We start from the raw sequence: 26,160 nt of genomic DNA, 5'->3' as shown, positions 1-26,160 counted from the left end.
AGGTTAATCTGCCCAATGCCAGCCCTGCGCCTCACCCCTTCTCTGGCCTGCCCTGCATCCCGCCCCGTCCTGCTCCCTCTCTTATCAGGATTAGAGGAGTGTACAAAAGGGCAGAGTATTCCCAGGACACTCACTGACCTTCAGTAATCCCACCAACCTGCCGCTCTGCTTATAATTAACATCAGGAACAAAGAGAAAAATCCCTCGCCTGCCTGTGTAGCATTCTCCTGTCTGAAAGACTAAAACTGGAGAAGGGAAAAGTTACAGTAAGAGACTGAAAGCACAGAGATTTGCTTCAGTGGTGTGTTTTGAATGGCCAGGAGAGCCTAGCTGACATTCTGGAGCTGCTGACTTGCCTCTCCATGCTCCCCAGTGCTCACACACCCTAAACACAGATTGGAAGAACATGCTGAACCAAGCAGGGAGGCAGGAAACTCTATTTGGGACCAGTGGACACCACTGTGGTGAAGCAATGTTGAGCATAGTATGGAGGAAGTGTGTGCTTGTGTGTGTGTGTGTGTGTGTTTATGTTTGTGCTTGCACACTCACCGGGTCTTGGCTCATCTGCACTATGAGTTGTTTGACAGCGTGCAGCGTTGGGTGGGCCCATGGAGAGGGATCCTGCCAGTGGCGATTCAGGTCGAAGCCCATCAGAGAACACCTGTATACACAAAAACACACATAAAACCACACACAGACACACATTGGGCGAGAGGTAGAAAGTGCATGCACATGTATTAATAAAGTATGCATGTGTAGGTGAGGACAATCACTAATGTTCATATGCTAGTCAGCACCATTCAGTGTGAAAGGAAGATGATGAAAATTCCCTCTATGTTAATGATATTACAGAGCTTGTCACTGTAGGGAAGCAAGAATCCCCTGCTACTATTTTTGGAGGCAATGACAAGGAGTTATCACTAGATGGCACTCACAAACACACTTGGAGCACGCAGCTGATGCTTATCTTAGTATGCATTAGTATTCCTGAGGCTGAGTCTATTAAGTAAAAGGCAATTATGAAGAAGGGAAAGAGAAAAGAGGAGAGGAGGATGCCCACAGAGCTGCAGCAATAGTGTTAAAGACAGAGCGGAGGAGAGGCTGGACACAGACTGGCACAGAGCGAAACAGCCCTACAGCCAAACACTATCTTCCAACAAATGCACTGCTGTGAGCTATATGAATTCATTAAGCTCCCTAAAGGTGGAGTTAAGAGGATATAATCTCGTGTAGCAGGATGTAAAAGCATGTAATGTGCGAATTCATTGTAATGTAGCGATGCATTCAAATGAAGAATTAAAAAGATGTGTGTTTGTGTACCTGTAGTTGCCCAGGTAGACTCCATCGGGATTAAGCATGGGGACAACCTTGAAGATCACATGATCTCTTAGGATCTGAGCCACAGGATGCTGGCTCACAAGGAAGTCAATCACACCTGCCAAACACAAAACACAGACATACATTCAGATTCAACATGGCAACACACACACACACACACACACACACACACAGAGAGAGAGAGAGAGAGAGAGAGAGAGCGAGAGAGAGAGAGAGAGAGAGAGAGAGAAATAGACTTGAAAAGAAAAGCGAAGACGGGTTGGCAGTTAATTGAGTTTTGAGAAACAAAAGGAGAGGGAAGGACAGCGAGGGGCATCGTCAGGATCTGGGGAGGAATAGGAGACGTCAAGCCTAAATCGATACAAATGGAATGGAGCAGACGGCGCTGGAAAAACAGACAGCACACGGCGGGCGAGGAGCCAACTCATCTGATTCATGATGATGCACACACACTAAAACACACACATTCAAATAGACGGATACCACAGATAGATTAGATAGACAAATAAATAAATAGTTAGACAGGAAGATAAATCGTTTTTTTTTCTTCACCCCACTACCTACACCTCATCTTCACATCAAGCCATCTCTTCACCTATTTTAATAGACTTCGCCTCGTCTGTTTCTGAATCAAAATAGTGGACAGGGGCCAACAGTTAATGTAAAGCCATGGCCTTCATCCCAGTTTTCCTCCTAGCCCTTTCCTTCTCCCATAAACAAGGAAGCTGGACCCAGAAGACGCAAACCTGCTCACTGACCTCAGTCTGAAAAGGAGGAAGAGAGTACAGAGTCATTAAACCTTTCTAAAACTGTCTCTTAGCTTGTTGCACTGCACAAGGAGACAATTTCCCAAAGGTTCCTTGTTTTTCAAGCTGTTTTATTAGTTTTGAGTCAGTGGAGCTCAGGAGCAAAGACTGTGCAACCCAGTGATATCCTTAGATTGTATTTCCAGCGTTATTGTACAAAACAACAGCTTCTTGTATCTATTCCTGTAGCATGAAGGACCCTCAGATACAGTTTCAGAGCTCATATATGTAGAGAATGTTTCCATTTTTGGAACCTTTATCAGTAAGCCTGCACTCAAACTGTGGAAATGTAGAAAATTTAGGAGCTTTGACACTCGACCCATACTAGGGCCTAAAATCAGGATCTTAGCCTCTGCTACAGATCAAAGTAACAGACAATGAACTCAGACAGGTATTGGTGTACAAAACCAAACATGATCCGACCAGTGGCGCTTCATCTGAATAGAACAAAGGAATCAAACTAACATTCAAATGTTACCTTGACAGATAAAGGAGGCAGGAGACTCTCCAGGATGAACTCGAGATGTAAGAAAGACCAGCTTCTTCCCCCTCTCTGGACTTGGAAGGTCTGTAAAGCAAGACAACGACAGTGTGTCAACTGAAGGAAACGATTTTATTGCCTATCCACAAAGGTGCACTAGTCCAAAAACTGCAATCTACAAAAGTCTAAATAATTTCAGTATTATTAGAGTTAGAAACTAATTTTGCCCATTACAGTGCAGTGTTAAAGGCTTAGTCAAAACACACACTGACCTGGCTGTCCATTTTCATCCAGACACACATGAATCAAACATCAAACCAACACACACACACACACACACACACACACACACACACACACACACACACACACACACACACACACACACACACACACACACACACACACACACACACACACACACACACACACACACACACACACACACACACACACAGAATATTCAACAGGCAAGGTGAATTATACATCTACAGAGGTCAGGAGTAGGCAGCAACAGGTGAGTCTCGATAGAAGTCCTCTTTCATTGAAGTCTTCAGGTCTGAATGAAGAATTCTCTCTGGCTAGACCATTCTCTCCTCCCCTGCTTTGACTTTTCAATTAGATAAATGATCTGGAGTTTAAATGTGCTTGCTTATAAAATGAAGGCAATTCTTTTAGAGATGAACTAAGGAGTGTTTGAAACCCAGATCAAAAACATGAAATCTTTTAACTCTCAAAGTCAATAAACCTCTCATTGCAAGAGGTTAATTTAATTTTGGGTGGATATTTAGAGGGTAACAATAGACCGGCCGACAAAAATAACAGTCTCCTAGCCTGTTTGAAAACCACGGAGGTCAAAATTTTGCTGTTTTCTTTGCCGTTGGTTCTCCTCTAATCTGCTGTTCCTAATGGATGAAAGTGATTGTGTGCCTCATCGCTAAACACAAACTTAATATCTTATTGATTCTTTCACCCACTTCTGCTGAGCAGAGAAAATGCTAATTAGCAACAGGCTATGCACCTTTCCTTCTCCTTAATTCTAATTTAGCCCCAGAGCTGTGTGTGTGTGTGTGTGTGTGTGTGTGTGTGTGAGAGAGAGAGAGAAAGAGAGAGAGAAAGAGAGAGAGAGAGAGAGAGAGAGAGAGAGAGAGAGTATGCATTTGTGTCTGTTTGAGTGGTTAGGGGTCGTAAACAGGAAAAAAAATTGTTGTTCCGTTTAAGTACTCTCCCTCTGATTTTATTTCGCTTTTCTTTTCCCCCTCTGCCCTTCACAGAGACAAATGGCTTTGCCATTCAGGAGTCTCCGTGGAGCGGGGCGGCCCGTTTGTTGTAAATGTGAGTGCTTGCGGTTTGGCCGGCTGCTGGGTGCTTGATGGCTGTGAAATTCCATCACTAGTAATTCTACTTTGGCCTCGACCCCGGGCCACCACACAGGCTCTTGATACAAGAACACAAATGCACACACACAGTAGAGCACAACGCTGCAATCAGGAGTCAAAAAAGACATAGGAAGGCTTACACATAGGCCTACAGCTTTTCTGCCTACATTAAAAACAAGAACCCGGAAAGTTGAGAGCCAAACCAGAGGCAGCTGCCAAGGTCCCGACTGTCTGGGAATTGGACCGTGCTAACCATGCTACATTTAGTCTCAGAGCTAGTGTGCCCTTGCTGCTTCATCAAAACAATCTCTTACAGCAGACTCCTGGAGCTTACAATGGATCCACTGTTTATCCCACATTGTTGTGTGAGTGTGTGTGAATGTTAGTGACTATGTCTCCTCAGGGCTCACACAAACGCTCCCCAAGTAGTTGTTGTGTTTATGTGTTTGTATCTCTGTGTTCCTCTGTATCAGGCTGTGCCCATCCAAGCGATGTAGCACAAAATTAAGTCCCACTATTCCATAGGCACCCAGACACCCAGAGGAAACCCAGCACAGCAGTGAGGCTATATGGGAAAGGAAAATGTAACTTTTGGCTCAGGTTGTGCGAGACAATTAAAAAGAAGGTTAGGGTCAAAGTCAGGGTGTCAGAGCACAGCACTGCAGCAGCAGATCCTGACCTCAAGGTGTCAGTAGAGATCAGCAGGCAGGGGCCAGGCTGTTGACACGCAGAGGTGACGAATGACAGAAGACAAGAGAAAGACAAGACAGAGGAGTAGATTGAGGAGTAGCTTTCTGAGACAACAAAAATGAACTAACTCTATTTTCTGGAACTCTCAACTCTTTCCGTTGAGAAATGTATCATGGAGATAAGAACGGAACAAAGGTGTTTAAACAATAAAAGTCGTCTATACATTTTTCATGGTCAAATTATTTTCCAGTGTATGAATTGATCTTTTTTTTTTTTTTATTACAAAAAAAAGCCCTTCTATATTTTGTGCAATAATAAGGTACAAATAAACAAACAAGCACACTGTTCATTCATTATGGCAGGGCTAAAAGTGAATTTACTGGCAACACTACGGTTTGCTGATAGGCCAGGTCTCCAAATAATGAACCCCTTTAACTTCAAGCCATCACTGTCCTCTGACTACATGACTTAAAAGTTTAATAATCAGGGAAATAAATAGTGAGAGAGGGCTACAGTTAGAGGGTGGAGGCTGGGAAAGGGAGGGGTTGTGTGACAATGAGTGACTGAAAGCAGCAGAGGCAGAATTTATGCCCACACATCCAAATCAAAACGCTCCCTCAGCATATTTCTCACCTGCCAAAGTCACATGGCGCACTGTACACTACATTACCACTCGTTCTCTCGCAGAGAGGGCAGAAAAAAAATTAGAGGATGTCAAACTACGATCAGCTCTGATAAATATGTAAATCAGTGGAGAGAAGAAAAGTGGCAGTGAAAAACAACATAAATCTAATGGAAACTGAAGGTCAGGCCTGATTGTGCTGGTCAGCTCTTTCTGAGGCAGCGGCAGTCCTGGGAACTTTGGGTTCAATCTCATAAGTTGTGACATGATGTAATTAACTGAGATCGTCTTCATCAGTCTTCTTCAGCAGGAACAAAGGAGGACCTGTCAAGACCTTTTGGAAGCTTCATGGAATATATTTAAATACATTTAGCCAATTAAAAAGTTAATTTGATTTGAGAAAAGGCAGATTTTGCTTAATAAAAAACCCCTCATCTGAGTCCAACTTTAAGACATATACGGATACAGGATCATTTTAAGATTAGAAATAAATGACCAATAATGGAATTGGACATTGAATAGCGTCTCTTGTTTTGTATTTAGACAAGATAAAGTATTGAATGTCTAATATCTTTGCAAACTATAAAACATATGCTTCAGTATAAGCTGTGACCCTGCCCTATGCAACACAGTGACAAATTAAATAATGTCTCACTGACCACACTAACCCCATAAGTCTCCAACCAAGGCCCCCCCCCCCCCCCCCCCCACACACACACACACACACACACACACAAACACACTCCCTTGCCCACTCTCTCTGCACTGTGAATTTTACACTGTAATAAATTAACCTCACTCTGGTGTGATGGCAACAAGACACGCTCTGCGCCCTGCTCGGTGCATCATATCGAGGATGGGCGCGAGCTGTAAATTGTCACTGCCGCTGAATTCATACAGAGCCTTGGGACGAGATGCAGCAGCGTGTACTGCCCAGCTGAGTGAGCCCCAACAAGCATCAAAAGCTCTGCACCTCTTCACACACCCCCTCCCCTCCTTTGCTCCCCCGCTGACACCACCCTCTGCCACCTCAAGGACAAACAGAGAGAGAAAGAAACAGGGATAGGTGCTGATGTGAAGAGGGCTCTGAAGTCATAAGAGTTTTATGATGCTGTTTTCTTCCCCAGTATTTGATCAGGCCCCCCGACTTAAATTTTTAAGTGTGGTCTTGCCGGTATGTTTGTGTCTGTTGGTGGTGTTGGGCCCGTGGCGTGTCTCAGATTTATTCAGCTTATCTCATGGTGGGGAGGACAGGGGCAGTGCCAAGGCCTCGTCATGCATTCATAAAGCATCCCCTGTGACTTCACAAAGCACACCTTACACAGCTAAACTGTCTGCAGGAAGAGAAGGAGAGGGAAGGGAGGGGTGCAGAGTGGAAAAAGGAGTCGCTGCACACTGTTCTCAAACAGAACCATGACGGGGTTCAGTATTTTCACAGACAGTCGATGAGCAGGAACAGAAAATGATGAGGAAAAAAGACAGAAAAAGAGGAGAGAGAACGACAAACAGAGGCAAAAAGAAAACAAAGAGAAGAAATAAACCAGGAACATGTTTCTATCTTATAACCTTTATTTCACCAGGGTTGTCCTATTGAGACCAGAGATCACGTGTGCGTGGGAAGAGTAGCAGCAACACACCGTTTCAAAAATAAACAAACTTAGATTACAGTAGATTAACAAGAATCATTAGAAATATTAACCAAACATTAACACACAGACAGACTGGACAAAAAAGTTTTTCAAAACATTCAGGGTAACCAAGTTTTTCAGTTTAAAATCAAAACAACCCATGACATGTTTTTTTCTTTTAATCTGTATGGTTTATATCAAAACGTGTGCTATTTGTTCAATGCTTTGAACCCCCATTACATTTGGATACATTTTAAATTGGGGGAGGGGTCCAATAAAGGCAACAACCCTGGTAATGTAGTTGTATTTAGTAGCAGAGTATTGTATGGTGTCATAGAGGCATAGTGTAGGACACCAATATGAGGTAGATGTTGAGTGAATCCACCTCCACTTTTCCTCTTTGTACAACCTCCCTCATTTCCTCTTTGTCACTTCGGACATTATAATTATCTGACGTGTGTGGATGACGAAGGCAGTCAAGAAGAGGTGGTCAGAGGTGTATCTGTGTGTGTATATCTGTTGGTTTTATGTATGTGTATGATAGAGAGAGAGAGAGGCAGACCTGGCCTAGGGAGGGGATTACAATGGCCATGTCGAGACAGTCCGATTGGCATCACATCCAGACAGAAAGGGGAGGGACAGGGAGAAGGAGAGACGAAAATTGGGAGAATCATGAAAGGAAAGAGGGATAGAGAGAGAACTAAAGAGGACAAGATAGATGGGAGAAAGAAGAGACAGAGAGACAGGCATGGAGCAGAGGAAACCCTTGAGATGACAGCATGTAAATACGCCAACGGCGAGCCTCTAAAGTGGGGATGAAGAGGCGGCAGGATAAAAAGCTCCGAGCGCTGTGTGATTACGGATCAATTTGCCGCAATCAAGCCCCCTTATGGCTGGTCCCTGTGAAATGGAGAGATTTCTGCTCCTCAAGGGCGACTGTGATGACAGTGGAGGTCACAGAACATGGGAGTGACGGAGGGACACAGGGAGACGCACAGACGGAGGGATGAAGGGGAGACGATCCATCATAAACATCAGCATTCAGGCCTGAGCTGAAGAGCTTTCCAATTTTGTTAATGCTAAGAGGTGGTGGTGAGACACACGCCTTTAGTGATCATTGACAAAAGAGCAGGGTGCTGCTACTGAGAGCTCCAATCCTGTTAGGGTTGCAAATGAGTGCTCAAGTGGACACACCATGACAATAATGAGCTAAATGTTGACTGTTGTGTACACTGTTAAAATGTTGACATGATGTAGATTTAAAGCAGCAGAGTTATGTACAGGTATTAACACTAACAAGCTTAACTGCTATCTATGGATCAATACGATGGGTGTATGAAATGTGCATCTGTAACCACACCCAACAGTGATGTCACAGTGTACTAACCCTGGCGTAGACGTCTTTAACTGTAGCAAAGGGGAGAAGTTCAACCAGTGGAGGTCAGTCAAAACAAGAATTTGAGGGTTGAGCTGTTTTTTGCACAATGAAATGTGTTGAAAAATCTGAACAATGTATTTTGAATATGAGACAAAACCTTATTGGTCCTGAGGGATGTTGTTGAATTGTTACTGAAAACAGAGAAAAAGACAGCTCACACTCTGCAGGGCTCCAATATTCAAGAAAAAGTATTTCAATTAAATACATTCATTTTCATTTATTTAACCTGGTGAAATACATTTTCTGGAATATTGGAGCCCTGCAGAGTGCAATCATCTTTTTCTTTGTTTACAGTGACATTTCTGCTCGACTCAGCACCTGCCCCCCTTGGTTTGGATGTGCATGTTTCTCGATTGCTGTGAATATTGTTGAATAGTTGACAGAAATTTGCTACTGAAGGCAAAACAAGTTAAGTCATGAATATGAAATAATTACCAGATAATTTTTCAACCATTCACTGAATCAAAATTTTTAAAAATCAAAGTTAAGTGAATCATTGTACCTTGAGTGAAATAACCATTTGAGTTTTTCTTTTCAAGGTTTCTTTAAGAGGTTTTAATATATTAAAGTCTGAAAAACATTATGAACTAAAGAGCAGGTCTTGTTTTATCCCAAATTAACCCAACATTTAAATTGCATAAACTGAGATTTAAAACAATATGTGTTGAATAAAAACATCAAGTTATTAAAAACCAGAAAATTAATACATATATGTACTGTATATATGTATTACATATAAAGAGTATCTATCATTTACATTCATATTAAAAAGGGTTGAAATGAAGATTTTTAGAAACTGCTTTTACTGCCTCTCACTTGATGTTTTTTTTAAATGTCAGATGGCTTGTTAGTTTCTCAAGTCACAGAATGGAGTTTCTATCATTTTAAATAAAGTGAGACAGCTTGCTAAAAGTGTTGCAAAACGTTTTTCTTAAGACATTTCTTTGAGCAGAGATCCAACTACATGACACCAAAAATGTCTATTCTATATGTAACAGTAAAGCAGTGGCAAAAAAGAATATAAGCAGTTGCAACAAATATATCTATGACATGTTTTCAAAATATATTGTAAACATATGAGGCAGTATACTTGTAAGTTGTATGTTCTCAAAACATAAAGACGCATTCATTTGAATATATGGTGTATATAAGTGTTGAAAATGCAGTCAATCATTGTCTATTATGTGAGATATTCTTTGTCTTGTCCTCTGGGCAACAACAACAGATTCAAGTGTTATTTAACCCCTTCAGAAGCAGTCTGTATCTCTTACAGTCACACACTGTTTTATGAAGCACTGTGAGTGTTCAGAAGGAGTGGGCTGGACGTAGAGGGCGAGACAGAGATTACTTTAGAGAGAAACAAAAAAGGAACCTCTGTCAAGTATCAAAAGCAAAATGCCCTTTTAGCGATATGATACGGACGTCTGGCGCAAAGTCAGAGACAGGGACTGCATAGGGTTTCAAGGCATTGGTCACAGGCCTTCACTAAAACCCAGACTTCTCCTCTCTCTCTCGCCTTCAGAAAATGATGACAAGAGAAGAGGAACATAAAAAGGAGGGACGGCTGGTGTGTGCGCGGCATGATACAGAATCAGAGGCAGTCAGTAATAGCCTTTTTTGAAGAATGTGCCACTGAACTTTAAGGGCCGTCTTGCTTGAAAGGACGAGTTACAAATGGGAAGAAAGGAGAGGGAGAAATGATTTCTGAGGGATATACCTCCTACTGCGCTGCCCTATCATTGCACCACGATGGAGAAGTGTGTTTGTGCATGTGTGTATTGTACATGATTGTGTGTTTGGGGGATACGACACACTACAGGAAAAAAAAAAAACAGCTACACCCCCAGTGAAGGGGGACACATTTTGTTCTTAAATGTCAACCAGACAACAGTTAGTTTAAGAGAGAAGCTGTTACTAAAGTGCATCTGACAAACTGAGCCTTCAGACTAAACTGATGTGTACTTCTTTATTACTCTGTCTCTTCCTACCTATCAATAATTTCTGAGCCACAACAATACAGCCAGGCTGAGGTAAACCACCATAGTGCATCCCAGCTTTAATAACTACAGTCACACCCCGAAGCTATTTCTTTCTCTCCCTTTTTCAGTCTTTCGATTCTACACGTTTTGTCTCTGCTTTTTTTCTTCTTCCTCTCATACCTACAAAAACTCAAACTGTAGATCACTCTCAGTCTTCTCAACATGTGCATGGAGAAACCTGCTGTGGTGTGTGTGTGTGTGTGTGTGTGTGTGTGTGTGTGTGTGTGTGTGGGTGGGTGTGTGTTTCTGTGTGTGGTCATGTGTGCATTGCAGGCATCAGCTCGTTTCAGCAGCAGCGACAACGCTGTTCAGCAGTTTAGTAACAGGCCATTACCTTGTTAATACCAGTCTAATGGGTGTTGTGCAATTTAAAAGCCACATTCATGTTTGTGCCATTAACAAACACTTAGCGCTGCGTTCAAATCAAAAGGCCAAAGGGACACGCCAACAACAAAATAACAAAGACCTCATGATAATATGCTCCGTCTATTTATTAACAACAGTAACATCAAGAGCAAATAACATCCCCCCCTCCACCAACATATAACACTGTTTCTAAATGTTGTAGCCTGAGCTACATAGTTATTAAAGACTCTACTATTCTTAACTTATACCTTTATACATTTTTATGTAAAAGGAGGAATAAATATATGGATCATTTGCCAAATTTCATTTTCTTTATCTAAATATTGTCTGAATGTAGCTGTTTTAAAATTGGCCTTTAAAAAGTCAATCAGTCGAGGATGCTAATATTTCAGTATGTTAACATCAAAATGGTTGTGTTGAAACAAGTATTTCTCTGTCTTACCAATATAAAACCACAGAAAGGTTCTGTATGTCTATTTTTTAGCAGTGAGAAATGCTGTCTTCAGTGTTTTCCCTCATATCACTTCTGGGTTCAGCTAAAGTTAAGGATGAGTTTTCATCATGTTGTCTTTGGTTTATATTTGAGTAGAATTGTTAAACATATTGAGCGAGACTTTGATTTACTTTGTTTATGTCACTGTAACTATTTCACGTAAAAATAAAGATGCAATTAAGTATGTGCCAATCTCTCCCGTTGCCTGGCACCACTACAGTCAAAACAGGACTTCAGGATGTCACTTGAATATTTACAGCATGGTACTCCATGTAAACCACTAATAGGAAATCTTTAAGTTCTCCTTTTTATGGATTAGACAAACAAGGTACAACAAGTGAATCTGATATCTGTATTGAACTTTGGGCGGGGCCATTCTAGCTGTACCCCATTGTTTTGATTGATTCCTAATGCTATAAGCTAATCACCGTCATTCCCGTGGGAGGTGATTTACTGTATTAAACACGAAGTAATAGAGTTTGGTATTGGACTTTACATCTAACTTTTGGCAAGAAGAGGAATCATTGCATCTCCCAAAAGCTTTAAATAGCATCAAAAAACATGAAAAAGCTCCCTCCCTTGTCACATGCACAAACAAACACACCAAACAGAGAAAAGGTGTAGCTGCTTCAGTTTGCTCCTTGCAGCAGTCTTTATCATCTCTTCTTCTGCAGTTTTCAGGTATTTTTATCCCTGACAGTTGTGTGTCCCATTTTAAGAGCTGCACTCTGTCCTCCTTAGCCCGCTGGACAGCTCTGACATGAGAAAAAAATCGGTGTGTCAGGCAGTCAGTGGATGGTGCTGTTTTAAACAAGAGTGCAGTTCAGGTGAGCAGATACTGGGATACACCAATAACCCTTTTACCTGCTGGTGCTGTCTAATGTATAAACTTAACTAGAGGAAAGAGGAAAAGAAAACTCAGACTTTGTGAGCAATCTCGACAATTGGTATGTTGTTTCAGTACGCTACTGTCTTGTTTAGGGCTGATTCTTTTAATGATTTCTTTTAATAATGCAAATATAAAACATTAACTGTTAAATACAAAGACAATAAATATATCAATAGAAAACTTACATGATAATCACATTTCTAAAAGGAGATTTAGACTACAGCCTAAAGGTTTTTTTAATATCACCATCTCAAAGAGAATCTGATTGCATCTGGTGCTTCAATCATTTTTGCAGACTTTGAACTTAATCGTGGGTATGTACACCTCTTGACACCTCTGATTTCCAAAGCTTTCAGTAGAGTATCAGCTGAAGTTAAATGCATTTCTTCATTTTGGTTTCTCAGTCAGACAGTTATACACGCTGCTTTTCAAAGCAGAGGGCTATAGGACGCAGGAAAGCTTGAAGATTGGGATTTGAGTCTTATGATGCTTCTTTCGTCTCCTCAATTTCAACTCACGGTGCCTTTAGTTGTCCTATTACTCCGGATAATTAATCACACTAATACTCCAATAATAATAACAATGATAAAATAATGATAATAATAATAATGTATTTGTAACGCACTTTTCAATACAGGTAACAAAGTGCTTCACAGCAGACACTATGAAACCCTACAAGCCTTGATTATTCTTAAAAACCTTTGAGACTTATTTCTCTCAAAGATGAGTACCACAGATCAATATGATATCTCTATGTCAACTTTGTCCACAGGTGTATACGTGTATTTGATATGCATGACACTTTGTTACTGAACAGTCAATGTTGGGGATTCTTATTGACTGCAATATTATTGACACAAAAGTGTTGACAGACTACTCAATATGCATTTATTATCATAACATGGCTCATTAAATTGTACCCACAGGGTGATTTACCTGTTCCATTTCTGTGTCTTTGGTTTTTGTTTCTATGATTAAAAAGGATGAAAATTAGAGGCGTAATCCATCTCCCTAATCTCTCTCTCTCTCTGAGTAAACTTGAAAGGATTTAAACTCAGCATTACACCTGCTGTTAATACAACGCCGTGATAAAGCTGACATCAAATGTCTCAGATAACATCGCCGGTTATCTATTGAAAATTAAATGACTTCAAGAATATCTTTAAGAAAATGAATTTTAGATTGCTTTATCCCTGATAAAAGAAAAAAAACAGATGTGAGAGGAGACGGGCTGTGAATTTAAATGAAAACAGGAAGTCTTATAGTGATACAAGCTTGAATAAATAGTGACATTCATGCTGTAGAGTAGCTTATTCATCATATTCACAGCTATAATACACAGTGTGCGATGCAAACAAGCTTCTTAGAAATAAAACAAGCTCTGAAATGCTAATTGAGCTCATGACTCCTGTTTGTCTCATCCTCTTCCACTCCTGATTGGCTTGCTTGTTGCAACAACGGCGTCCTGGTTGGTTTAGGATTAATGTGGTTTCCATGACAACATGCCTGCCTGTAGAGCTGTATTGGAATGGATGCATATATAAGCCCCGTTTCCACCAAGCAGTTCAGTTTCGTGTGTGTGTGTGTGTGTGTGTGTGTGTGTGTGTGTGTGTGTGTGTGTGTGTATGGTGTTTGAAGTGGCAGGCCCATTCAACAGCTTTGATCAGGGAAATGTTTGTAGTGGGGGCAAACCTGGAGAACAAACAGGACTTCAGAGAGATTAGCGATCTGTGGAACACACACACACACACACACATGCACACACACACACACACACACACACACACACACACACACACACACACACACACACACACACACACACACACACACACACACACACACACTCACACATGCGCACACACACAAACGCAGACACGGATAGAAAGTCTGGAAGTCAGCTTTTTAAATAAAATCAGCGTCACATAGGGACGGCTTCTTAGCAGAACATTACGCTTCTGTACAAGCAAAGTTATGAAGTATCTGAATTTGCAGGCCCATAATCATTCTGTTCTTTGCCTCTCCTTCACACCCTGCAGGCAGATTTTTTTTTTTGGAAGAAAAAACAGACCAAGAACATAATGATCTAGAGAACAAATGTGTGCATATTAGTGTGTTATGCCACCCCTGCAGGGCCAGTGTAAATCCATCAGTGCAGTGGAGAGGTCAAGTGAGTGCTTCAGCAGCCAAGGTGTGACACATGGTCCCCACACTCCTCCATCATGCTATACTAAGCAGTATGTGTGTCTTTATGTCAGCAGACTTCTTGTGTTTGTGTGTGTGTATGAGAGGAAGAGTCATATGTGCAAACCAGAAGCCATGATTCAGACAAATATCTGGCCGCTCCCAACCCCAACCCAAGACGGACAGCGCTGTATTCTATTCTCAGAGCCACAGGCACATTACTCAGCCCTCGAGGTAGGAGGATAAGTCATCCACTAAGGTCGCAGGGGGTGTTATGTCTCTCACTGAAAGTAGTTCAGAGTATGAAGGATGGAGCAACACGGCCGAAACAAATGGCATATGTGCTCCTCATCCCAGGTCTAGCAACCGGACAGAGTGGTAAGTCATGTTCCCAACTCCCAAACTAACATGGGGCATCAAAATGATAAAACGCATCAACATCATGAAGGAATCCATAAAAGAATCTCTCTCTGACTGGTCTCTCTGAAGCTTCACATGGCAGAAAGAGAAGGATACTGGGTTATAATTCACCTCTAGAGCAAACTTAGCGGCCTTAGAATCTGTGAGTTTAGTTTAGGGATATTGATAGTGAAAGATTTGTTGACAGGATTATTTCTTTTGCCATGGCACTTGAAAGTTCGGTATATTCATCAATCATTTAATTGAAAATGGTCATCACTCTTTTTATAGCTCTGTTCATGGTTCTAAAGTCTTCAAAACTTTTAAAGGGTGTTTTTTTCTTATCTGATGGGAAATAAATTAGTTTTGCAGGTATTTGGTCATCAAAAAAAAAAAAAAAGAACTGAAAAAGCTCAGATTTTAACCAGGATAAGAGAGTTTACATTTATTACAATTTATCCTCAAGTGGGCATGAAGATGTCAACCACATTTGCAGACAGAAAACTCAATGGTTGTCCAGATGTTTCCCTTAAAAAATGAATATGCCAACCTCATATTTGTGCTAATGGAAAATAAAAGGGATCACCAAAATAAGTCAAATGTATCACCTGGGACCATGAACTTTAGGACAAAATTAAATGGCAATGCATAACTTTTGAAAGCTTAAAGTTTGCTGTTTCATCTCGTAAATAGCACTTGAAGTGACTCTTTCATCAAAAAAATAATCTAAACAACACCCTACAACATAAAAACTACATTAAGTGTATCATTTTTCTTTACTGGACTGGTGTTCTTTTTTCTGTGGAAGAGGCTGAGGTAGGTTGTGATGCAGGGAAGCAAGGTGGCCTGAGCACACCCTGAGAAGTAGGTCTCAAGGGAGCAGATTAGAAAATGGTGATGCAATATTAATTGGTGATGGTGCGTGCCACAGAGTGCAGGGTTGGACTCCCAAAGGAAACGCTGTCAGGAGCTGAGAGAGACAGGCGGCATGAGTCCCTGACCTTGTCTGTCAGCTTGTGGAGGAGAGGAGGGCTGAGAGGAGACCCCCGGTCCCACTGACACTCAGATCAACACTTTGCCAGTCTATGGCAAGCCTGCTGGGACACATCTCCACATCCAGACAGACAGAGTGACACAGCGAGACGGACAGAAGGAATTAATGTGATCGTCATTGGCTGGACATGAACATACAATAAATAAATACGGTGACCAAAAAAATTATACATACACAAACTTTATACATACACATACAGTAAAGTGTACAGAGGAGGGTTTGATGTTTTCAGAAGTTATATTACGTTCTGTTAAATTGTAACCTGTCCCCATGCAAAGACACTGATAGCTGAGCTATCAGTGTCTTGCACTAGAGAGTGCAAAGACAATGTGCTAAATTAAACTTTAAGGAACAACAATCATAAAATCAAATGCAGAGATAAAAAACTGAAGAACGATTACATAACTAATCTTAAGGGGAAATTTTAAGGACATGGTGTCTGCTCGCACATAAGTTTGTATTCAAATCATGATATTATAATAAAGTCAATCATAATAAAGAACTTTTAAGTATGATAGTTTGACAGTTAACAGTAGGCTACATGTTACTACTGCCATTTCTCCTCTTTGAATTGAATACACCTCCCTCCCTCCCAAAAATAAAACTAAGAAGAACAAGTAAAACACTATTGACCATATAAAAGAATCAAAAGTAATGTTTTCTTTATACTCCACAAACATTGATAGCTGGCACCGTGTGAGTATTATGCAGACACACAGACACTTCACTGGGATCAGGTGGTCTGTAAGTTCCACAGACTCACATTAAAAACAAGGGACGAACCTCACAACAGCAAGTTAAGGGAAATACAATCCGCACATACTGTACAAAATACTGTGTAATAAATAATGTATTAAGGTTGCCTTTGTGTATTCAGGGTGTGCTTATCATCCATTCAATCACAAATGTATGCTGCACATAGGTTAAGCATGGTAGCATGCTTAACATTAGGGCTATTACAAGGTCTTAAGGCTGGAGCAACAAGAGCCCAGCCCCTCTTTCATTTATAGTTTGTGGCAACGTATGGGCCTTACACTTTTGCTTCAATATATGATGTGATTGATGTCACTGACTTGAGGATCAGATTTGCTTGCTATTCCTTCACAAATGTGGTTGAAACACTTCATATGTTAAAAGGCGTGTTTCAAAGTAACATGCATTTAAGAGTGTGGATTTGCATGATCATTTTAGGCATAGCATGAATACATAAGTGGTGAAAAAAAAGGAAATCAAATGACATCTTTTACATGAAAAAAAAAAAAGCACACACTTTCATGTGGGGCATTCACATAACCAAATAAGAGAGCAACATTTGTGACAGAGATCCTGACACCAAAAACATAACAGACACAGCAGTTCATAATGATTTCAGACATCTCCCTTTTCAGGGTGTGAAAACTGCATATCAGATAGAGAGGGGTTGTTGCAGAAAGGGAGCGAACAAGGCAACACAAGCATATGGGCGAGAGCCTGGTGTCATCTCGGGACACACAAACACTGGACACATGTCAGCTTCAATTAACCCTCTCCCATCTGTCTGTCTCTTTTTCTCTCACTCTCACTCTCACTTCCGCCACCAGGATCTCAACTAGGTCATGCAGAGCAGTAAATCCCCACATACTGGGCGTAGCATTAAAAAAGAAAAAAAGAAACATTACCACTGAACAAAGACTAGAGACTTTACTTTTCCTCTTTGCGTCACACTAAATGCAATTTATTTTCTTTTTCTGTCCGCTTAAACCATCCCCTGTCAAAAAAAGATCGGCTGTATTAAATTATCAATGATATAGAGTTCAATAATTCAGGTGACCCATCAGTGTGTTATATACTGACAGTGTTATGGAGTTCCTGACATACTGGTGAGTGTCCCTCTGGAGAGCTTTGTCTAGGTCTGCAGTCAGTGGAAAACTCACCACGGCTTCCAAAAGGTTAACAGTTTATTACAGTGATTGTAGAGATGGGAAACTGGTGATTTTATTTGCAGCAACACATTATCACTAAAGTTGCTCAGATACCAATGCAAGAGTGGATATCGGCCGCAAATACTGCTTTCCAGGCAATGTCGGCCCAAAGATAAGCAATCAGATTAGGTATCAGGACACAAAAAAATCTACTTACCACCACATATTCACGACACTATTCTCAGGGGCATTTCAGAGATATTAAATCAGCTGAGATACAGGTGGAGAAGGAAGATATACAGACTTATTTCCCTGACTTAAAACCCGTTTGTCTTTTTAAACCTGATCAAACGTAGAGGTAGGATACAGTAGCATGAGCGGCACACTTCCTCCCATCTTCAAGCGGAGAAAATGTTGATGAGCGTGCCAGAGACAGAGTGAAACGTCATGCTGTAACGCTATTTCCTTGAGTCTAAAAAATGAGGCTGTGGTTTGCGCTCTGGTGTTGGCAGTTACATCTGAAAGAGTGCATCCGTCCAAATTTGCTCCCCTGTCATACAGCTGCATGTTTTCCCTCCACACACACATACAAAAAAACATACAAATGGGAATTATATGCCACAGCTACGCCACCTCCAAGAGTTCCTATCCTCCCTTCTTCACTCGTCTTTTCATCCACCCTAACACCTCGTGTCGGATCCCTTCCTCTACTTCTCCCTCCGCCTGTCGTCCGCTCTTACTTCCCCTCTTCACCCCCACATCTGAGATCAACACCTAGCTGTGTGCAGGTGCAAGGCTGCTGGCAAACTGTCAGCTTGACTCTCTGTTACTTAAACAGACAGACAGAAACACACACACTCACTCACACACACACACACACACACACACACACACACACACACACACACACACACACACACACACACACACACACACACACACACACACACACACTCACTCACACACACACACACACACACACACACACACACACACACACACACACACACACACATCGACATAGGCTCTTCTCACTCTGTGAATTGGTCTCCACACAGCGAGCTAGATCACACTCTCACTGTCAACACATAAACGAAGACTAACAGTGAATGCGCTAAAGGTTTGAAAACACTGGTTGGAGACAAACAGAGAAATAACACAGGGGTAAAATGTGCAACGGTTCTCTTTGGGAAAACATAAAAAAAATCCTTTATAGTTGACTGTTTGACGCTCGTGTGCTTCAGCCGATCAGATATCTTCAGCAGCAGGCAGTGAGGCAATCTGAAATATGCCAACTGCTGTGTGACAGCCTGCAAGGGGACATCCCTTTAGATGTGACATCACTTCAAAATGAGCGACTTTCTAATTACATACTCTTTTGAACTTACACAAATCAGTGCAGTCAAATTTAAACAAAGGATCAAAAAGATGGAAGCAGAGCTTTTGGTTCAGATGATGTAACAGGAGGGACGTTACAGAAGGCACTAAAACACACACTACAGAAGAAGTCTGATGAAAAAGTCATTCTGCAAAGAAACTTGGAAGAATGGGTGAGAGAAAAAGTCAAGGTCTTACAGCAACTTATGAAGCAACTTTTGATACAATGGAGACTTATGATTGTAGTTTATATTTATGTTTTTATTGTAACATGATGTGCATTACTATAAATATAGATGGTTTAAAACTAAATGTTTCTGCAGCCAACCCTTAAGCCAACTAAGGATTCACTGAAGTATCCTTCAGGGTGATGATCTTTCCTTCTGTGGCTGATGAAATATTCTTACATTTTGTAAATCTTAGCTCCCTATCACATATACAAGATTTAATTAAATCAATCTTGTGCTGTGAGAAAGGTGAAACTCAGAAAAGAAGAAAAAAATATGTGTTTTTGAGAGTAATGGGAATAGATTTTCAATAATCATATAAGGGTATGTGTTTTGTTTATTCCACCGTTATTTTTTGAACTTTTTTTTCCATATATATTTTTCACTATACCTCTTGTGTTTTACAAGTAAACTGAGTAACTATTCTCCAAAGCCCTAATGTTGTATTTAAAATAATTAATCTCCTTTTTTTGTATTGTTTGAATATTTCTACAATGTCCGCTCGCTTCATGTACTGACAGATAAATCATAGAAATCATACAGACACAAAGAGAATGACCCATCTGTGTGATGATGAGAAAACACTACACAGATAAGATTTATCGGGATTAATATCAACTTCACTGATTGAAAATTAAACTACCAAAGATTAAAGATAGGATGATATGATGTTAATGTACTGACTGGAAATGTGATTAAGTGTAAAAAACGATTACGCCTGCATCACACACACACACCACACGCACGCACGCACGCACGCACGCACGCACGCACGCACGCACACATAGACACACACACACACACACACACGCACACACACACACACACACACACACACACACACTCACACACAGAGACCATTCAGTGACCTCTAGAGCTGTGAACATGTAGCTGGTGTCAGTCTGCATGGCCCAGGGTTATGTGACAACTCTAAACAAGACTCTCATTAACACCAGCCCATTAAAGATGCCCTGCTGGCATCATGTGTGTGTGTGTGTGTGTGTGTGTGTGTGTGTGTGTGTGTGTGTGTGTGTATATGTCTTGATGTCTTCGCCATTGACTATTGGGCCATGTTGATATTGAGGAGGGCGGACAAGTTTTAATTTGGTGTTCAGCCGTGATTTCTATCAGATATTACAACAGCATAGCACTCAGAAATACAGGGGGGGGGGGGGGGGGGGATGGAAAAAGGGAGTATGTATATGTGGGATACATATTTTGCTACATTTAATCAGAATATCATTGTAGCTTTGAATTCAGAGCACAGAACAAGTTTTAAAAAAGTTGATCCAGTCTGCAGTCTTTAACCAGTGATTTCCGAACATTTTAGCTCGCAACCACCAAAATAAGGGAGCCAGGGACTGGGGACCCCCACTATCCCTGGAGATGGTTAAAGTTGACAATATCACGTGGTGCACAGCCAGTCAAGGTGATTTTGGAAGTTTGAATATTCTTTTAAAGCAGAGGATGTGAAAAGTAAACATTACAACATTTGTTATCAAAAATGTTATTAAGTGTGGGAAGTGTTGACCTGAGAATAAACAGCAGTAGCAGCTCAACAACTGCCATGACGCTCCAACACTCACAGTTACAACACAGTAAGGTTTAGGTTTAACAGTTAACACTGTTAACTTGTTTAATCATGTTTTTCTTAGATCTGACCTCTATAAATTGTTTTTAAACAATTAAATTAAGTAGCTGACTCCTCCATCCTTTTTTTAAATATAGAAAAAGTCAAACATTGTTATGTCGTCTTCAGTAGAAAGTAACGCAAAATCATCAACAATTATATTGTACTGCTTAAGTGCCCTCTTCCATTTATTCCCCTTTCCCCCCTTACTCATTTTCTTCTTTATTGCAGACTAATTTGAATATTTTGACCCTTTTGTTTTCTGAATAGATTAAGACTGAATGATAAAAGGACATAAAGATGCAGCAGTATTTTAGAAAATGTTAAATAATGATAAATTGAAGTTGTGTTTTATTGTGAAACAAAGAACTGGACTTTGCTTGTTTTTCGGATCATGGAGCTGTTAGTGGTAAAGAGGGAGGCTGTATTTCATTTTTACGGATGCTCAATTAGCACATAGCTGACACAACTTTCGAAAGAAAGAAAATAACTATATGCCAGATTTGAAAGAGATTCCAATGTGACAATGAATCCATGTTTTTTCACTGTTTGTTTTCCAGTGCATGAAGTTTAGGAGGGATTACAAAGTTTGCAAAGTGGAAAGGTTTATCTTAATGGAGTACAGACACATGTGCAGGTGCATGTGAGTGAGTTTGTCTGAGTTAAAAGAGACGAGTGCATATGTAGTAGAGTGTGTGTATGTTTGTTGTTTGTACATCAGTGCTGCCAGGGTTTGTTAGAAATGCTTTAATTTATCACACCTAATTAATTATACTCCAACACCGAGGAGAGTTTTCCTTGTCGTTCAATCGGCTCCCCACTCTGCCTCCCTCCGCCAGGCGACAGGAGGAGAAACCCAGATAAACTCTGCAAGCCTCAAACACGCTCTCTTCTCAGGCTGATTGGCCATGCCTGTTTAGCCAGCTCCACATTACCATTTAAATAAAGAGGCCGGCTAAATGACCATTGGTGTAACATAAAAGGAGAAATTAAATTGTTTTGTTGTCTCACGGCACTTTATTATTTTCTCTTTCTAGCTCAAGCTCCTCATCATTTTTAATATGTTCAGTCTGTGGGAAGGGTTGATAAAAAAGTGTGCAGAGGAATCCAGACGCAAAATGAACTATTCATCTTTGATTACAAGCTAATCTAATCTCTTTAATGGAGAACAATGACTCACAGAGCTGAGCAGACATGAAACAGCTCAGGTATGTTAATTTCCTGAAGAGAATTGATTATTTTAAAGCTAAACAAACAACAAACAAGAGAAATGGCATGACAACCACCGGGCATTAAGTTAGTTTCATACAGACCGGGGATAAATTCAAAGAATTGAACTGCACTGTGAAAGTAGAACAGACAATTAAAAAAGGCCTTTGGGGGCCTCGACTGTTTGTAAAAGTTATCTTAAGCTACAGCAGTCATGAGCTGTGTGCAACGCCCATATAGTGGCACAAAAGCTGGATTTACAGAAAGTGTGAAAATGATTTGATTTCAGAGGTGTGAGATGCACTCTTTCAAAATTCATACTCTTCCTCTCTCGAGTGCTATCTCAATCTGAACACATATTCTTAGATTCAGTGTGATCTTCACTTCCTGTGAGTGTAATTATAACTCCACAGTGTCAGACCGAACGTATGCCTTGGGTAGAAAAAATGAAAGAAAGCACTAAATGTGTGCAGTGATGATGCTTTCCCTTTAAGTTCTGCCTGAGGATCTATGGATGTTAACATTAATGTAGTCAGATCTGTAGCATGCATGACTTAAAACACACCCCGTCATTAAAGACGTGAGCAGATTGTATCGGACACAGATTGATTGTCCTTGAAATCCTCTTTCAAGAACAGAATTGCTCAGCTTGTAACAACCTTATTTACAACATTAATTTATCATTAAAATACTATTAGGGCAATTACTTGATTTCCATTTTAAACAACATGTCTATGTTGAGTGGGGGATGCAGACGGAGAGGGCCATAGAGGTGGAAGGAGGGGAAAGGAGAGAAGTTCAAGTTACGAGAGGCGACTAAGGAAGCAAGATGAGAGGAGGGAGGAGAGTAGAAGAGAGGATATGTGAGGGGAGGAGAGGTGAGTCAGGAAGAGAGCGGAGGGAGATGAATATTTAGCAGCTGTAGTGATTAGGGTGCTGGTGCAGAGTGGCACTGTGACACTGACATTGGCTGCCATTGGTGGCCCCTGCCATGGTGATTCACTGGAACCTGCTTCGTTTGGGCCATAATTAGCTTAAATGTTCAGAGAATGAAAAATTCACCATCGCTTTGAATCCTGTTAATTGGGAGAGCCTTCTGCATTAATAGAGGCCATTTGAAGATCTGTGCTTAAGTCAGTGTGTGTGTGTGTGTGTGTGTGTATGTGCACATACACAGGTATGCATGTCTGCATGTATTTCAAAGCACAGTTTTCCATCCTATTACTGGAGGGGCTGATGGATTCCAAACATTATCCATTTTACCGTTGAGCCACCCTAATAAGCTTCTTAAGAACGATAAGAACATTTGAATAATGCCAACAGCAGAAGATAATTTAACTTAACTTCTAAGACCTACCAGCATGTTTTATCATACATACAGTAAAGTGACAATGCAGGGACATGCAGCTGCATGGATATGGGTGGGTATACGTAATGGTACGTAAGGGGCATGGGAAGAAAAGCTTATTTGAGGGGTAATCCATCCATGACTTTAAGGGATAAGTATCAGTAAGGTCCAATTGAGAAAAAGGCAGACTCATCAAACCAAAATACTGTTTAACCCTGTGATACTTGTGCATTTTTAGCTTAATGTCTTGTGTACTTGGCTGATGCATCTTGTATTCTCTACTACCTGCACTGATAAAACTGCATGTTTTTCAATGAGTAAAAAGAGCAGCAGAGGTTACCAGCAGCAGTGAAGGTGGTCTGTCCTGCTCCAAGCAGTTAGAAATTAAGACTAAAGTCCATTTATTTCACTACAGTGAGGCTGAGGCCAGGTTTCTATGATGGTGTGAAGCAGTGAACAGAAAAAGCAGAGAGCAGAGAGTTGAGTTAAGACTTTGAGTTGGTAGCCATGTGCTATTTAGTTTAGTTCAGCCTGGGTGCATGTGTTATATGGAGCGTGCTTCACATTCAGTGATAAAACATACCACTGTTTCTTTTCTGTAAACTCTTTGTGTGTCTATGGTTGTGGAAACAAAACGTGTTACACAGCGGTAACATATGCACTCAGTGCACCCTATCAGAAGGCAACAAAGGCTGTTATATTTTCACATTCAAAACAGCAACAATCTCATAAAGAGAAGGCTTTAATACCTCCTGTTATGTGGCACTGCTGTGTGCACTGTGTCAGCATGACAAGCGAAAGGTGGTCAAGATGAATCAGACAATGTTCCAGGAAGCTCTATAAAAGCACTAAAAGGACTGTATTCATTAGGTGGTTTGTGTGTGACATAAAAACAATCTGTTTTCCTCTATACTGCAGTGTGCGCAGAGGATACACTGTTTATGCGACAGAGCTCATCCCAGTCTGGACCTCAGCTCAGCCCAGCCCAGTTTGACCCAGCCGGGACTAATCCATCATCACCACTACTGAATCATCGCCCTGCCAATAAAGCCAGGCGGCAATACATTACAGGCATGTGGCAGGCTTTAGCGATAATGACATTGAGAAGTCCCCTTGGGCTGCTGGAAAAGCCTGGGCGCATGACACACTTGCTTACAGAGGCAGTAATATATGGAAATGCATCAGAGTGCCAGACGGGGGGGAGGGGGGGGGGGTGAGGCGGAGAGCAGAGCTTAGTGTATTCATTCAGGAAAGACGGAGGAAATGGTCTTCACAGTGACCACTTCCTTTTCAATGTAGACTCAACCAAATCCAGCTTTCAACGATGGGACTCATTTTAGATTCAAGCCTCTGCAAACAAGATGTCTTATAAGCAATCTGACATGTCAACACCCCATTTCTTTCTTATCCAAGTCTCATGCAGCTGAGTTGATACTGCAGTATGGTTTGGATGGGACATGTTAGATTCAACGCTGCCAATCATCTGCATACAGAGGCAGGCCAGTTGACAAATACATACAGTGAACTGTTGGTCTCTGTTTTCTTGTGGCTGACATTGAGAACAATTTGCCAGTTTGATCCTCTAAACTCCACTGCAGACACAGAAATTCAATTCTAAACACGAAAGACCTGAAACACAAATCAAACACACACATTCAAAGCCAGGAATGTAACAGAGAGATCTATAGGGTGACAGAAGTTGACTACAGAGCATTTGAGGAAGTAAAGCTGGCATCAGATGTGGCATTTATAGACAGTGAGAGCTTACACAGCTACATTATGTATCTGTGTATAAGTGAGGATGAGCTGCCAGAAAAGTAACACCGTAGCTTATCTAACTCTGTCTGCTTGGAAACCTGTCAGTCTTCCCTGTGTCAGACAACGGTATGAGATGTTTTAAAAGTAAATCTGTACCTTTGTATGGGAAACTCAAAATCTTGTTTAAATCTTTGCATTTAAATTAAAACTTTAACGAGTCACTGTGTGCAGACAAATTTAAATTAGTCTCAGGTCATTAAGGTTTGCCGAAGCTCATTCAGCACACACAGCCATCAATTTGAAAAAGAAAATACTCTCTTGACATTCGTTAAATGGAATTCCAGCGTAAAAAAAGAACACTTTAAACAGTAGCTTGGTTAGCGCTCCAAGCTATTGACCAGATTTCACCCTGATTTGATGGTTTTAAAATATACAGATTGAGGTGAAAATAGCTTCTTTGGATATGAATTTACTACTCGCTCAGAGACCCCTGCAACTTTGGGAAAAATGTTATTAACATTGAACAGTGAGGCATTGTCACATTGATTTTTTTCTATAGCAACAGGAAATTGGATAGGGAGTTTTGCAGTTTGCTTTGTAATTTCCCCTTGAAGTCCAATGATCATAGTTGGTATGATTAAAAACAAGGTTTTATTCACTCTTTTGTGGAAAGTAGGATGACAAGATATCTTTATCTAGGGGCGGGGTGGCCAACGGGAGGTTAAAGAGGGCTCCCAAACAGCCAACCCACTCCAGGCTGAACTGGCTGGGGGTCATAGAATTTCTGATGTCAGTAGTTGCTGTATGGCGAGTCCTCAGGCGGCCCTCGTGCAACGTCTGGCCCAGTGCAGACAGCAGCACAGCGTGGAGAGACTTCACCAAATACTTTCAATAATTGAGGGAC

General features: G+C 41.0%; 2 protein-coding genes across 2 annotated transcripts in view; one reads left to right on the top strand and one right to left on the bottom strand.

Moving 5' to 3' along the window:
* Positions 1-26,160, bottom strand: part of agbl4 (AGBL carboxypeptidase 4) — a 259,679-nt gene that overhangs the window by 25,830 nt on the left and 207,689 nt on the right. Inside the window, exons 7-9 of the mRNA XM_061033500.1 lie at positions 2,623-2,712; positions 1,321-1,435; positions 550-661 (exon numbers count right to left, since the gene is read on the bottom strand). Of these exons, the coding sequence (XP_060889483.1) occupies positions 550-661; positions 1,321-1,435; positions 2,623-2,712 (317 nt within the window). The remainder of the gene's footprint in view (positions 1-549; positions 662-1,320; positions 1,436-2,622; positions 2,713-26,160) is intronic.
* Positions 1-26,160, top strand: part of hsh2d (hematopoietic SH2 domain containing) — a 148,704-nt gene that overhangs the window by 115,196 nt on the left and 7,348 nt on the right. The window lies entirely within an intron of this gene.

Source organism: Labrus mixtus, chromosome 3 (assembly GCF_963584025.1).
Source record: "Labrus mixtus chromosome 3, fLabMix1.1, whole genome shotgun sequence".
NCBI classification, from domain to species: domain Eukaryota; kingdom Metazoa; phylum Chordata; class Actinopteri; order Labriformes; family Labridae; genus Labrus; species Labrus mixtus.
The sequence above is the reverse complement of the archived record's forward strand: the minus strand, read 5'-3'. Positions and strand labels throughout refer to the sequence as shown.